The following is a 15307-nucleotide window of genomic DNA, read 5'->3' as shown; positions in this document are numbered from 1 at the left end:
TGCGCAGCATCACTGAAGGTGAACACCTGCTGTCCTTTTGCTTGAAAATACAGCTGTAGTGTGTTTGGCTGTTAGTCGCACATTCACTCTTAGACGCAGCCGCACAAATTTGTCCACCAGGATCTTATATAACAGTGCTCTGTGGAGGTCACATGCGGGAAGTTCATTTGACACCTCCTCCTTAAAGAAGAGGCTCTCTAGTCGGCGGCGGCGGTGGGCCCATTTGGGGCCGGCGGCGGCGTGAATCGGCGCGCTGGCGGCATCATCATCGGCGGCAGTGTTCAGCGCAAACCACTGATCTCGATTGTAAAAGGCTGGATCGCGGATAGGGAGCGCGAGCGTGAAGAAACCGGCCGCCATCTTACTGTACCCACAACAGTCGCCGCAGCGATCATGGCAACTTCTTGCAATTACGGTCGTACCAACCGTACTGGCAAGGTTACAGAACCTAAATTTATACAGGTGAGTCACTCTTCATCAAGGAATAAATAGGCGTCCATTCTGTATATTTAGTTGACCATTATGAAGTGTTTTTTTTTTTTGCCCAAAACGAGCACTGGATGCAGGTTGCTTGATCGCTCTTCCGACGTTCAATCGAGCACACTTGCATTTTACCCGGCGGCAAATACAGTTTGAGTGCATAATATGCTTGAAAGAACACGTTACACTACACAGGTAGTGTTGTCATCAATATATGTGCGAGCACTCGAGCGCTTTTTTGCATGCATTGCTAGCATGGTACACCGTGTTCTCTGCGGAAGCAAGTACCACATTCATTTCTTTGAATTACCTTCACGCACAAGTTCGGTATTACGTCATAATGAGACCACGATTGTCACCTTTTTTCATGTATTGGTATTGTTTTGTGCCTTGGTTTGGTTTGTGACAAAGAATCCTACGTAACGGTGGTGTGGCGCGACTTGAATAACGCCTTTGTGTCTGAGCTGTATCGTCAGCTTGTTACGGTAGTAATAATTTGTAGCGTGTCGTGCTATTTGTAGCAGCTTTTAAGGCAAAAGTGGTCTCTCAATACAGGTTTCGTCATGAGGGCTACCCAGTGAATAATCTGTGCGGTGTCATACGGCTGGGTGTACAGGTAAGTATCACGCTCCTCATCCACTGGTTTCTATTTTACAGGAACGAACAACCTCAGTGCACGCACTGTAGTTAGCCTCTCTCAGTTTTGCATATTTTCTTACATGTTCACCATCAGAAACACACCTTACACTTTAGGCTCCTTCACCCAGCAATATAATAATTAGAGATTATAATTCTTTTTAGAAGAGTTCCCCATATTCTTTTTAGAAGAGTTTTTAATCTTTTTAATTTTTAGAAGATACAGGGATTGTAAACCATGTTTTAAACTGATGTTTTAACATTTGTCCAATGCATTTATTAAACAACATATTCATTTTTAACTGGTTGCACCCAAACCAATGTTCTGATGTATTATTTCCTTTGTTGTCGATGCACCATAAAAATTGGAATAATCATCATCAATGCAGGTTACTTCACAGCTGCCTCGACATACTCAAGAATTGGGTGCAGAACCTGCGTAATGCCCACAAACTTTGACTACCGCAGCACCTCCAGAAAGTAAAGGCATATGTGTCACATGGGATTTTTAAAGGCATTCGCAGTACCTTGTATGAACTGTTGTAGATCTAAGCAGCCTCTACAGTACACTCTCAGAAATTAAAACTTGTCAGGGAACTGTGATAATTGTTTCAGTTAATAGGCATGCACATATACGCTATAAGAAGAACATTATTTATTGAGAATGCACTTCTCAGGCTACTCATGTTGTTTACATCTACTGTTGATCACATTCATTTATCACATATTATATTCTTATATATTATTATTATATTACCACATATTCGATCACATTAAATTTAAAATTTAGCATACATGAGAAAATATCAGGAGGGAAGTTGCTATTCATTGCTCATTCCAACCTAAAATTGAGTGCTACAAATTTAGAGAAACGTACCTGACCATTGTCATTCCTAAAATATATATTGCCATTGTAGCAAGCTCACAAAACAATAAATGTAGTCTTTTGCGACCTCCCTGCACGTTCATTGTATCCTGAAACGCATAAGTGCAAGAGATAAATCTTGAACTTGAATAAACTTGATGTTGTATAAACTTGACATAAAATGTTGAATAATATAATGAATGATATAAAATATTGAATAAACTTGAACTCGTATATTCTCTTTACTCATCATCAGTGATCTTCATTACAAAAGCATATCGTGTTAGACTTTTTTGTTTGCGTTTCACAGACTGGGTACACGAGGGCCAAAATGACAAAATCACAACTGTTTCAAGCTCCAAATAGTCCCGTTGCAATTTGAAGACCATACGTGAAGCTGCATTTTTTGGAACATGCTCCACATAACAAGCATGACAAAGTCAGCACTGGATAGCAGGACCCCGTCCCCAAGCAGCTTTTCTCACGCTGCAGTTGTATTCAACAAAAGCATGTGAGTCCTGGAGAAGGACATTCAGTTTGGCACAACCGTGCCTGCAAATAATCAGAACAAATAAAGGAAGAAGCAAACAAACATAGAAGGGCTGTACTTCAAACAGTCCTGTGTCTCAATGAGGTGTTACCACTTTCTAAGTAACTTAACTGATTAAGCTTACATCACTACCTGATTAACTGTCCTAACGAGTGTGATCTAATTGCGTGAAGTAATTATTTGGGCTGCTTCGGTGTATCCATATTTGCGAGGCAAAGCACCGCTGTCGTTTACTAAAAGACTCTTTCTAAGGCAATGCTTGATATAAATCATACTAAACGTAGACACGGCTAAAACAACAGCTGTGATTCTACAGAACGATCTCTTTCTGCCATGCGAGTATATCTTTTCCCGGACCGTTCTTTATGGAACAATTTTTGTCCAGAACGCAGTACGGGATATTATATACATGGTTGTTGTTGACCTCAAGTCGTTTCTTATTGAAATATTGGCTGGGAAACGTGCTGTAGTACAATCCCCAGCGCTGCATTGCAGTGACGGTCCAGTTTCGGAATGCAAAACATAACGTAATTAAGAATCGAACGGCAGGACACCTGTGAAACACTGTTAGGATACATCAGTATACTGGCACCTTACAAAATTGTGTGATGACAAACAACGATCAATGCTAGCAGCGCAATAAATACTCACAATCTCTGTTGCCTCCCATTGTTTTCTATGGGCACACACAGCACTTTAGGGCCCACCAACATGGCGGTCTCTCTCCCACGAGCCCCTCTCCCATGCGCTATCCAGCCTTTATACATAGAGATCAGTGGCGCAAACCGGCGGCGTGCTCATCCGCTCGTTACCGAACCTCACCGTTTACCTCACGATGGTTTCCGTTTTAGTTTCTTTCCTCTGTATCAGTGCGCGCATTTGGGACAAGGAATTAGTAACGTAACGCTTAAAAAGCAAACGAGCTGATGTCATACACCAAATGGTTCGTAATTCACCGTGAACACTGATTAGAAGATGGAGATTGTTTTGGAAAAGGCAGTGTCTAGGGGTCCGATACGCCACCCCACGGGTCCTTCCAGCGGTCTACACGCTCCCAAATGAGCGTATATCGGATGTTTGCTTGCTGCTTAATGACAAATGTGTGTATATTGCGTACGATTTCGACACTTCATTTGCGGGAAGGTAAAAGTGTCTGTCACATCCTTCCAGGACAAAACGTGAAAGCGTGCGACGTACCTTAATTTACGTCGTATAGGTGACTAAGAAGCGGCGCCACAACACAGTACATAGAAAGTGAGCAAAGTGACCTTTTTTGAGCATATGATACATGTGTAAAAGTGTTTCTAGGCTACGCAGTACAGTGCACAGACACAAATGAATTATTATTATTTACTGTGGGCCTTTAAAGGGCTGCAGTTTTAATATTCAAATTTTCAAGTAACATATGATACACTATTGAATTCCACATCTGTCTGTATTTAAAACACTTAGCGAAGGAGTACTACACTATGGTGTTGTTACTATACCAGACTGTGCAATTATGTTCCCAAAGAGATCTTGCACAACATTTTTACTATGACTGACTCCGTAGGTAGCATGACTACACTACAGTAAACAAAGTAGAATAAATGAGATATTGCACTACATTTTGACTATGACTGACTCCGTAGCTAGCATGACTACATAAACGAATAAATAACATTCAGTTCACTTCATACTTGCAAAAAAATATGAATCTTTAATGAACAGCATGGTATATAACACGATGTAGCAGATATCAAATGACTAGATACAAAGACCTGACAAACTAGAGTTACAGGACATGGATACAGAATCTATGAAAAGAATAAGTGTAGAGACTAGCAAAGTGGTGTCAGTGAACACAGAAATAATAAGTGACTGACAGGTGACTAAATCTCAACCAAACTGGTGTTGATGAGCAAACATAGATCTATAAGGCAGCTATCAAACATGTAACTCAATGAGCGAAAATAGGTAGGTAAATTACTGATGCGGGCAGATTCGGCACTTCTTACAGAACCATGGTGCACGTTTCAGTACAGACCTTGGTACTTCTGCACACGCCTGGTGATGCCACATAAGGCACAAGTCACATATGACAGAGGGCTGTTCCCCTAAGCCAGCAGTGCAGGTGTTACACTTCCATATCATGTGGCCCCTTTTTGTCTTAGCTGTGGACTGCACAACTAACCAGGCGTCTTCAGTGAAGTACTTTAGCTTGTTGATCACAAAACAGACTCTGGTACTTTGTCAGGTAGTGTTTCCACAGCGTCCTCATCTGGAAGTAAAATGCTTTTGAAGTCACCTAACATATGTGTAGGGCTCTTGATTTTGTAAAGCTGAAAAGAAAGTGTAATTAAAACATCTCCCAGTAAGTACATTGCACATTTCTGTTTATATGGCAAGCCCTGAATCTGGTGCTTTCGTTTACGAAAAACCTGAGTAGTGTTGTTTCTCATGATATTACAGGGTGTCCCAGAAAATGTGTCATTGAATTTTAATATAAAAAAAAACTACGGCACGTAGCTTAACTAGACATAGCTTCCTGCTTGGGCCCGTACCTTCCCTCTCCCAATTTTCGGAACTGTCACTCTGTGGGCTGGGTTTCAAACCTCCTTTTGTCGCACTGACAGTGATGCGCTCAAAAACTCATCGCGCGTTATACTCAAGTGCCCCGTAGAGCATAATTTTTGGCTATTTTTCTCGATGCGATAGCTCCTCAATATTCCTGTCACTTGCCATTAATCTGAGTAAATTTGGCACGCACTTCACATTGGTGGTGTAAAAAAGTGACCTTTACTTGGCAAATTGCTGAGTTCAGTTCGCAAAAATTTACATAATTAAACTTAGGTTACATGACATGCACATCAGGAGATGGCAAAAATGTAGTAAGAACAAATGCCGTTGACCGCATGATTCTATGTGGTGTAGTTTTTTTATTAAAATTCAATGACACGTTTTCTGGAGCACCCTGTATATAAATTTAAATAATTTTGTTTTCAGATCAAAAAGTTAATGCCTCAAGTATTTTGTTCTGGGTATTGTTTGTGCCAGAAAATAACAAGGAGATGCATGGAACTCTATGCTCGTTGGCTTTTTGTTTGAGCACTTCATGCAGATAGCCGAAACAAGCGCGCAGGCACGGCTTGACCGGAGGTGGTTGACGTGCCTACATAACCACTGATCAGGTTCTATCAGTGGTGTCCACTTCTGTAGCATAGTAATGTGTCTCGTGTTTCACTAAATCTCTTAATCCAGTGATGCCGTAATGCAAAAGAAAAGCCCCAGATTTCAGATGCTACCAGCAAAAGTTCCTAAGGGCCCCAAAATGTTTTGTAAAAGCACTACACAGCTGTGCTCAAAATAAACTGTACAAATGCAGGACCCCATTGTAATGTAGCTATTTTGCGGAGAAGACAAATAATTCATTACTATTATTATATATACGTACCTAGAAGCATTAATTCTTGAAGTGCTTGTTCAGCGAGCTTTTCAGGAACTAGCCATGACAGCATTATTTTTTCTTTATGTTGTGTTTGGACCTTACTGAATGGCCTTGGTGTAAGCTTTAGCTTGTGTCCCCTCTTACCCACTGGCAATCCGACAACAGTTTTTTTCCTTCCTTTTGGCCGGCCTCTTGTCTTCATTCTCTCGGGCATTTTTATATACTTCAGTTGTTCATAGCAGCTCTCAGGGGTGGGTCTGCACCTGTGTTCACATGAAGAGCTTTGGATGGATGTGGACTGACTCAAGGGCATCTCATTAGGAGGGGCTTCAGTCTCTGCGGTACACAGTAAGGACGCCATTTCAGTGCCTTCGTCTTTGTTGCTAGCCGTGGTTTCGACTGTTGAGTCACCAGCAGCTTCCTGTGCTACATCCATTGCGGTGCATCCCCGATCTATATCCACCTTCCTTATCTTGGTAAACTTCCATGACCTGCACAATCTCAACATCATTTCCCTCTTCCCATGCCTTTGAAAGTGCCAACAATGCACGTGCTCGTCTAAGGTACTGCTCTCCAGTGACTTCTGAGGCTAACTGTGCCAAGTATTTACACGTGGGAAATACTTCTCTGTATTTCTCATGCTGGCTTCGGTTGTGTGGATGACACTGTCACTTCTGGAGTTTCATCTTGGCCACTATGCTCAAGAAAAATGCGCTGATGGGTGGTGTAATAGCTCCTCAGCCATCTTTCCTTCACCAACGCTTGGTCAAATAATCTGAGTTGCTGCTTTCTCCTGACTTGAAACATATGTTTGCATGGGAGTCCCATGGCTGCCACGAATGTGCAACTACAGTTGTCTTTTGTTGTGGTTATGAGTCCACTTGAAGATTTGAACGTACACGCATTTGTTCCATATTCAACTTTTTGTGGTACAGTCTTCATTTGCTTTCTCACAATGTTGAATGCATATGGTGTAAGAACCTTCTGGTACTCCAAGGCATCTGTGTCGGACATTTCTTCAGTGGGTCGTTTGTAAATACAAGACATGGCTTTTTGGTCTCGTTCATCATTTAAAGCCTTTATCAGACTGAAGAAGCTCTCGATGAATTCCTCAAGTGTGCTGTGGGTTCTTATCAGGGATTTTAGCTTGCCATTTATGCATTCTAGTCTGTTGTTAGTTATGTTGTTAAAGTTGCTGTCCATGAAGTGTGGCCCGGTACACCATTCATATTTAATATTTCTCCAGTTCTTGTTGTAGTATTCCTTCACTGGTGCTGCCACGATGTTATCAAATTCGTCTTGTAATGTTTCAAAGAGTTCATCTGACCTTGACATTACCATTTTCTGTAGGAGCTCTAATGCGCAGTCTCTTTCGCTGGCTGTGATCCCCATCTTGGTATAGTTGACCTCACGGTGGAATGTCCGCAGCGTGTGAAAGACGCATATGATGACATTTGCGCTTGGGAAGTTCTGTTTGATAACATCCCGCTCAAGCATATCTTTATTTGTCATAACAGATTTCGTTTTCTCCCATGCAGGGTTCAATTCTTTGAACTGGGCAAACATCCATTCAAGGGCTGTCTTCGTTTCATTCATTAGGATCGAAGCGCACACAACCTCGGCTTCACCATTAGAGTCTTCTGCATGTAAACAGGAGCTCTATAATATCAAGAAGTTTGTACGTGGCATCCACAGCCAAAAACTCTGGATATGCACTCATGGTTGCCCGCATGGAGTAGTTTGATATTAGAAGACCTTGGAATTCTTCGTCGCTTGTGAGAATTCGACAGTCAGAGCCTAGAAGGAAAAAAAAAAGAGAAAAAGAAACATGGATTATCCACAAATCATCAAGCAATGAACTGGAAGTATCTGTTTTTCAATCCACTTTTTTTTTTGCTAGTAACAATCATTCCTCAACGTGTCATCAGTGCAACTGGCATGTTGGCTGTGTGCTACAGAGCCTGTCCGAGTATTGAGAGTGGACCTTAACAGTTGTGAACAATGTTAAATCGGTTATATTTTGCGTTGCATTGTTACAAGGCTATCCGACTATATTTTGCTCAAGTTATACCTGATATACCGTATGAACCCACTTACAGGCCGATATGTTTTCCCGCCAAATTTTCGCAGCTGGTATGTCATTTACATATGAAAGCAAATGATAGCGTGAACTGGGTCACCTCAGGTTGAGGTAACATACGTGCCATCTCGTTTGCATTGAAACGGGTTCGAACTGTGCAACTGTTGTGACACTGTCAACGAGTAACGTTTTTCTTCGTGGCTGTTCTTTTATTTTGTGCTCAACATAAAACATATACCATAATATGGTTCTTGTAGACATCACAAGCTGTTGGCCAAGTACATATCCCCAAAGCTAGTCAAGGAACAGTGTACTAGTGAAAGTCAAAGCGTTAAATGCATATTTAACTAAGTACTTCTCTCGCAGTATGTTTTTTCTTCCTCAGCTAGGTTCGAACATCTCCTCTTTACTCATTTATGATGCTTCTTTCAATAGTTACTTGAGAATTTCATGAGCTTACCATATGTTTCCTGGATAAGCTGAACAGCCGGCACGGACAGCACAAAATGAATCAACGTTTCGCAGGAGGCTCCATCTGAGACAAAATAAGAGGCAGACAACGAACTTGTAGGAAGTCAGAGAAGAGGGAAACTATTTATGCGCAAGTGGAAAGTTTAGGGGATAGTCAATGTTGCAGCGGAAGCTCTGCCTTTGTCAGGACTCAGTAATAGCTGACAAAGTCCAGTCCAATGCTATCCAGTTCCTTCTCTGTTCACAATAGACGTACCTTTGAGACTTTGTGATTGTGTTCCTCGCACATTGAAATAACTTCAAGGCTTTCACCATCTTGTGATGCTCTGCACTTGATGTGAGCCGCGCACCCATCATGGAAAGTGCTGCATATCAAACATAAAGATGAAACCAAAATACTTCAGTGAGGGGAGGGGGTGTGTTGAAAACACAGAAAACGCCAAAACAACCACATGATGCAAAATAGGTATGTCAGTACAAATCAACTATCTTCCAAGCAACCTGATATCTCCATGCATGATGAGGCCTCGCAAACATGCGGCAAGTTACACATTATATTGATCAGAGAACATAGCATACCTTGTTTCCCTCTCGCCCTTGCTGCAGCTCTTGAACTTCTTTCCTCCTTTAATGCAGCAATAGACAACCTGATAGTTGCCTAGCTCAGGATTCAAGTATCTTTTTACTTTGCGCTTTCCAGCCTCGATGGATCGGCAGTCACGTTTGTAAAACTGCACACACTTTTCATTGCTGTAACATTCTACGGCTGTCTCAAACTCTTTAAAAGTCCGAAACTTTGCACCGACTTTCATCGTGCTTGGCGCGCTTAACATTCGCGCGCTTCTCACGTTGCAGACGCCGCGTGTCATTGTAGTGCGGCGATTGGTGCAAAAATATGTGACGAAAGCAGAAACATAGAAAAAGTAATCGTCATGAAAGGAACACAGTTGCAGGTGGTACAAATTTTATTTTCGTGCAGTGAAAATGTTCAAAATCACTTCAACTGGGAAAAGGCAGTCGATACTCTGTTGAGCAGGATGCGCGCAATGCACACATTCATATACGTATAGATCACGCGAACGAAACATGCACGTACATATCCTCAATATCCACTAAATACACAAGTTTTCAGTATTTTCAGCTCATTTGATGGAAACGAAGTACAATCGGCCGGACGTACCGGTGAGGTGTCGGGCGGCGGCGGCGTATCGGTTCCGCACGACGGACCCCGCGGCGTAAACAATCGGGGCCGTCCGACGGACCCCTAGACAATGCGAACCGGGGCCGTCCGACGGACCTCTAGAGTTTATGCAAGTAGTTTATTGTCTTCATATTTAACGAACTGTACTATGAAATGCAGCGTCGTTCTGAACTTCCAATACGTGACGTACATTGTTATGCGCTTCTACGCTCCGTTGAATTGTTAGAGCCTCAATAAATGCGTTTCCGAATGCGAGTTTACGACTACTCGGACGTCTCCCCTACCAGATAGCTTCTGCTTGAAGATACGAACCCTACTCACACATTTCCCACACATTTGATGTAAGTGCTTCAATGTAACAATCTCTCCAAAATTACATACTGAAAGAACACAAATCTGCTGTAATTCAGATTTATTGAAGGTAGAATGGCAGGTAGCAAGCAATTTCAAACAGTAATTCCAGAACGTGCACAAGGGCGATTTCATTCAGATTCAGGCAGGGCCCTAACCTTTGGGTCTCCGATTTTTTCCGTCATTTTTTATGGGATAGCCCCACCTGTGGCATGAACACTGGCGTTGGTCCCAGGTTCCGAGACGATGTGGTAGGCGAGATATAAAATCAAAAGCGTCAGGGGTGAAAACAACGGCTGTTCTCCTAAGCGATTTCTGCCCACTTTGAAGCGATCTACTCCGGCCTCTGTAACGACCACAGCCTCCAGTCTTCCGCAACCTATTCACCTTGTCATAGGCTCTGGGGCTGATTAATAATTCTTGTGTCCGACGAGCGAAACCTTTTGTAAAAAATCCTAGAAAAGCCATCCCTACCGAATTTTACGCACTTTTTGTACCCATATGTCTGCGTTCGTGACTTTAGCAAAACAATGAGCTACAAGTAAAACGAAAGCCTAATTTTTGGCTCTGTTCAACGATGTGCAGCACAATTCTCTATCCTGTTTCGTTTCGATAAAATTTGCGCCGCAGCTGTCAGAGGTACGAAAATTTTGTCAAAGTTCGCGAGGCGCGTGCGTAAAAAGGCCATGATGGATTTGTAAAAAAAAAATTCTGGTTCACGACGAATGCCTTAGCTTTCTTTTGACATACAATTCATGGTTGCTAAAAGCTTGGTGACTGAGTTACAGCGCTCACAAACTGCCATACTTCGCCACGCCCGACGGACCGGCGTACTTCGCCGTCACTTGCTGTTTTCAAGCATGTGCATTCACCACAAGTTTATAAATGCTGGTGCATGAGCCACAATACACCTACCAGTTCATAACGGATATATATTCGCTCCAGAAGCATTCCACTTTGCAGAAAAATGAAGGAAAACCGGTAAAGAGAGGAACAAGGAATGGCAATGAGATCAACAGGCGCTTAATTTTCCACATTTTATTCAAAGAGAACAGTGCGTTACAAATGCATTAAAGCGTGGTCGTCACTTCACGCATTGTTCTCCCAAGGGAAACATCCTCGTGTGCACTTCTGTCAGCTTTGTACCAAACGTGACATGAACGAAGGCCGGGTACTGGCCGCACCGACGACCATTCGGTCTGTTTCGATTCCCTGAATGCTGCCACTTCATCTGAAGGCAGGTGCAAGATATCCGTTGCGTGCCCTCGTTCTGTCAGCACCGAAACGAAGTCCTGAGTAGTAAAAGGGCATGCCGAGGGTACAGGGTGGCCAAACTACAGGTCCCTGCCCCTGAGCCCTGCGCGTGTGCGGAGGGTTGTCCGCGTGCTTATCGGCGGGGGAGGGCTGCGCGTGCGCTCATCGTAGCGTATTTTTCAGCTAGGGCAGACTTCTTTGGCCATACGTGGACCGACTTCACATATTTTTTCCGATACAAGAGGTGAGCGGTTTACATGCAGAGACATGCAAAGAAGGGTCATACACAAAAAGTACAAGTGAAAATATATTTATTAATGCCAATTGTAATGCCAATCAAGTTGAGATATATTTATTAAAGCCAATAGTGCTGGGAATTGTGCCAATTGTGATGCCAATCAGGTGAAGGAGAAAAACCCAGCCGAAAAACCTTCACCACCTCTAACAGGGCGGCGCTCGGGTGGAGGGCTGCTGTGGTGGGAGGAGCGTGACCGAAGGGCTGAGTGCGCGCTTACCCTTCAGCCTGGGCTGACTTCTTTCACCATTTTCCTACTTGGGCCGACTTCCTTCCCGCGACCGGCGGGCGGCGCTCGAGTGGAGGGCTGCGTGCGCGCTTGCCCTTCAGCCTGTGCCGCCGACTTTCGTCATTTTTCAGCCTGAGCCGGCTTGAATCGTAATTTTTTTCCAGCTACAACAGGTGTGCAGTAGGTTGTTTACATGCAAAGGATAGCCATACAGAAAAGTACAAGTGAAAATATATTTAGTAATGCCAATTGTAATGCCAATCAAGTTGAGATATATTTATTAAAGCCAATAGTGCTGGGAATTGTGCCAATTGTGACGCCAATCAGGTGAAGGAGAAAAACCCAGCCGAAAAACCTTCACCACCTGTAACAGGGCGGCGCTCGGGTGGAGGGCTGCTGTGGTGGGAGGAGCGTGACCGAAGGGCTGAGTGCGCGCTTACCCTTCAGCCTGGGCTGACTTCTTTCACCATTTTCCTACTTGGGCCGACTTCCTTCCCGCGACCGGCGGGCGGCGCTCGAGTGGAGGGCTGCGTGCGCGCTTGCCCTTCAGCCTGTGCCGCCGACTTTCGTCATTTTTCAGCCTGAGCCGACTTGAATCGTAATTTTTTTCCAGCTACAACAGGTGTGCAGTAGGTTGTTTACATGCAAAGGATAGCCATACAGAAAAGTACAAGTGAAAATATATTTAGTAATGCCAATTGTAATGCCAATCAAGTTGAGATATATTTATTAAAGCCAATAGTGCTGGGAATTGTGCCAATTGTGACGCCAATCAGGTGAAGGAGAAAAACCCAGCCGAAAAACCTTCACCACCTGTAACAGGGCGGCGCTCGGGTGGAGGGCTGCTGTGGTGGGAGGAGCGTGACCGGAAGGCTGAGTGCGCGCTTACCCTTCAGCCTGGGCTGACTTCTTTCACCATTTTCCTACTTGGGCAGACTTCCATCCCGCGACCGGCGGGCGGCGCTAGAGTGGAGGGCTGCTGTGGTGGGCGGAGCGTGACCGGAGGGCTGCGTGCGCGCTTGCCCTTCAGCCTGTGCCGCCGACTTTCGTCATTTTTCAGCCTGAGCCGACTTGAATCGTAATTTTTTTCCAGCTACAACAGGTGTGCATTATGTTGTTTACATGCAAAGGATAGTCATACAGAAAAGTACAAGTGAAAATATATTGTTACAAGCTCGCAGGGAGGGTTCGAAGTCCGTTCTGGCCAAACTTGTCAGACACAATTCTCCTTGCACCAGCGCACGTGTCCAAGCCCGGCCCAATAGCCTCCTCTTTATCCACCGCAACACTATTCCCCCTCCTCCCCCGGTTGCGGTTGACGGTGGCATCCCGCGTCGCGCACAGCTGGCGCGGCGGAAGCTCCTCGGTATGGTGCCAAACGGTCTGCGTGGACAACTAGAGGTCTGGATCGTCCCGGCAGCTTGATGCGGTACACCACGTCGTTGAGCCGCTTCATTATAACGTAGGGTCCGTGCCAGGGACGCTGCAATTTCGGCGAGAGCCCACGTTTCCGTGTAGGGTTATATAACCAAACGGACTGCCCCTCCGAGAATCCACCGCCAGACGCTTTCAAGTCATAGTGTGTCTTGATACGGGTGAAGGCTTGTTGCATGTGGTGCCTGGCAAACCTGTGGACAATCTCCAGTCGTGAGCGCAGTGTATGAAGGTAGGCCGAGGCGCTGGTTGCGGTATGCTCAGTATCTGGAGTCGACGCAAGGGCTAAGTCGCTTGGAAGACGCAATTCGCGGCCAGTAAGCATCATTGCCGGCGTTTCCCGGGTGGCTTCGTGGGGTGCTGTCCGGTAGGACAACACGAATAGAGGAATGAGATCGTCCCAGTTCTTCTGGTTCTCGGCCACGAATAGGCTAATGTGCTGCAGTATCGTACGGTTGAACCTCTCAACCATACCGTCAGACTGTGGATGCAACGGCGTAGTGCGAGTTGGAAGCCCTGTGAGCGTGGAAGACCTGTGACTCGAAGTTACGACCCTGGTCCGAGTGTAGTTGCATGGGAGCCCCGAAATGGGCTACCCATTCGGTCACTAATGCTTCCGTCACTGTAACCGCCTCTTGGTTCGGGAGTGCGTACGCCTCGGGCCACTTAGTGAAGTAGTCCATGACAACAAGGACGTACCTGTTGCCACGTGTTGTCGTTGGTAAGGGTCCTAAAATGTCCAGGGCCACTCTCTCAAATGGCACCCCGGAAACACATTCTTGGAGCTTTGATCTTGTTCGGGTGCGCGGTCCTTTCCGAGATGCGCAGAGGTCGCAAGACCGGCACCATTCTTCTACGTCCCTCCGGTATTCCAGCCAATAGTACCGTGCACGAATCTTTGCAAGGGTCTTGTTAACACCGAAGTGGCCTCCTGCATCACTGCTGTGCATCATGCGTAGAACATTCGGCCTGAACACCGCAGGCAGTATGAGCTGCCTCCGTGCAGTTCGCCCGTCTGCGGATTCCCATACGCGATGCAGGAGATCGTCATGTAACTCAAGTGATCCCCAAATAGCCCAGTAACTCTTGAGTTGTTCCGATTCCCGTGAGACTTCCGCCCACAAAGGACGTGATCCATTCTCCTTCCAGGCAAGGATAGGACCAATGTCTGGATCCGCTTCCTGCGCTCCACGCATCTTGTCGCGGCTGACTTCGCTGTCGATACGAACAGCGCAAGTGGCAGGCGCCTGTGAGATTGAGACAGGTGTTTGGGGGGCATGGAGCTGGACTCGGCTTCTCAGTTGCGCATGGAAGAGGCCTCGCTGGTGACGATCTCCGAAACGTTGCTCGAGGGCCGCCGTCAAGTGCGTGAAGCTCCGCCTCTCGGGGTCGGGCAGAGCCTGGAGCACCGAGAGTGCAGATCCTCGCAGAGATGAGACAAGGTGACATGCCTTCTGGTCGTCTGACCACTCATTAGCACCTGCCACTACCTCGAACTGCGCCAAATAGCTGCTCCACGGGATATCACCATTGAATCTATCCGGCTTTGCGGTGACAGCAGACCTCGTTGTAAGACGACCCAGGCCCAGGGTTCCAGGAGTTTCTCCAACGCGTGTACTCGCACTGCCCAACGGAAACGACGGCGGTAGATGAATCTCATCACGGGCAGGCTCTTCAGGCTGACGTGCCGTGTCAGAAAACTCCGTCCGCATTCGCTCTATCAGGCTGCGCGTGTTCTCCTGAAGTAGAGTCCGTAATTGATCCAGCGTGACGAATCCCGAGTCACCGGACGAACACTCCGCTGGAGCAACGTCAGGAGGAGGCTGCCTACGTCGACGTGGAGGCATTGCGGAATTAAATCGCTGGGCGCTTCTGACTTCTAATCCCACTTCTGACACCAATTGTTACAAGCTCGCAGGGAGGGTTCGAAGTCCGTTCTGGCCAAACCCGTCAGACACAATTCTTCTTGCACCAGCGCACGTGTCCAAGCCCGGCCCAATAGCCTCCTCTTTATCCACCGTAACAATATTTATT

At 45.6% G+C, this 15307-nt stretch overlaps 2 protein-coding genes across 2 annotated transcripts; both read right to left on the bottom strand.

Moving 5' to 3' along the window:
- Positions 1–6594: 6594 nt before the first annotated feature.
- On the bottom strand, positions 6595–9321 carry LOC135374353 (zinc finger SWIM domain-containing protein 3-like). Its single transcript, XM_064607345.1, has 3 exons — positions 9089–9321; positions 8766–8874; positions 6595–7617 (listed from the first exon to the last, which is right to left on the bottom strand). Exons 1-3 carry the CDS (start codon positions 9319–9321, stop codon positions 6595–6597), a joined length of 1365 nt encoding a protein of 454 aa, XP_064463415.1.
- A 3806-nt stretch (positions 9322–13127) lies between these two features.
- Positions 13128–13745, bottom strand: LOC135374352 (uncharacterized). Its single transcript, XM_064607344.1, has one exon. It carries the CDS (start codon positions 13743–13745, stop codon positions 13128–13130), a length of 618 nt encoding a protein of 205 aa, XP_064463414.1.
- Between the last annotated feature and the right edge of the window lie 1562 nt (positions 13746–15307).

This window comes from Ornithodoros turicata, unplaced genomic scaffold (genome assembly GCF_037126465.1).
Source record: "Ornithodoros turicata isolate Travis unplaced genomic scaffold, ASM3712646v1 Chromosome54, whole genome shotgun sequence".
NCBI lineage: Eukaryota > Metazoa > Arthropoda > Arachnida > Ixodida > Argasidae > Ornithodoros > Ornithodoros turicata.
The sequence above is the reverse complement of the archived record's forward strand: the minus strand, read 5'-3'. Positions and strand labels throughout refer to the sequence as shown.

What these genes read in the sequence shown, in the direction of transcription:
- LOC135374353 (XM_064607345.1), bottom strand. Translation starts at nt 9,321, where the DNA reads ATGAAAGTCGGTGCAAAGTTTCGGACTTTTAAAGAGTTTGAGACAGCC. An exon ending in AAGGGCGAGAGGGAAACAAG is followed by an intron (nt 8,875 to 9,088) that starts GTATGCTATGTT and finishes TTTGATATGCAG; the next exon opens with CACTTTCCATGATGGGTGCG. An exon ending in ACAATCACAAAGTCTCAAAG is followed by an intron (nt 7,618 to 8,765) that starts GTACGTCTATTG and finishes TTGATATTATAG; the next exon opens with AGCTCCTGTTTACATGCAGA.
- LOC135374352 (XM_064607344.1), bottom strand. Translation starts at nt 13,745, where the DNA reads ATGGTTGAGAGGTTCAACCGTACGATACTGCAGCACATTAGCCTATTC.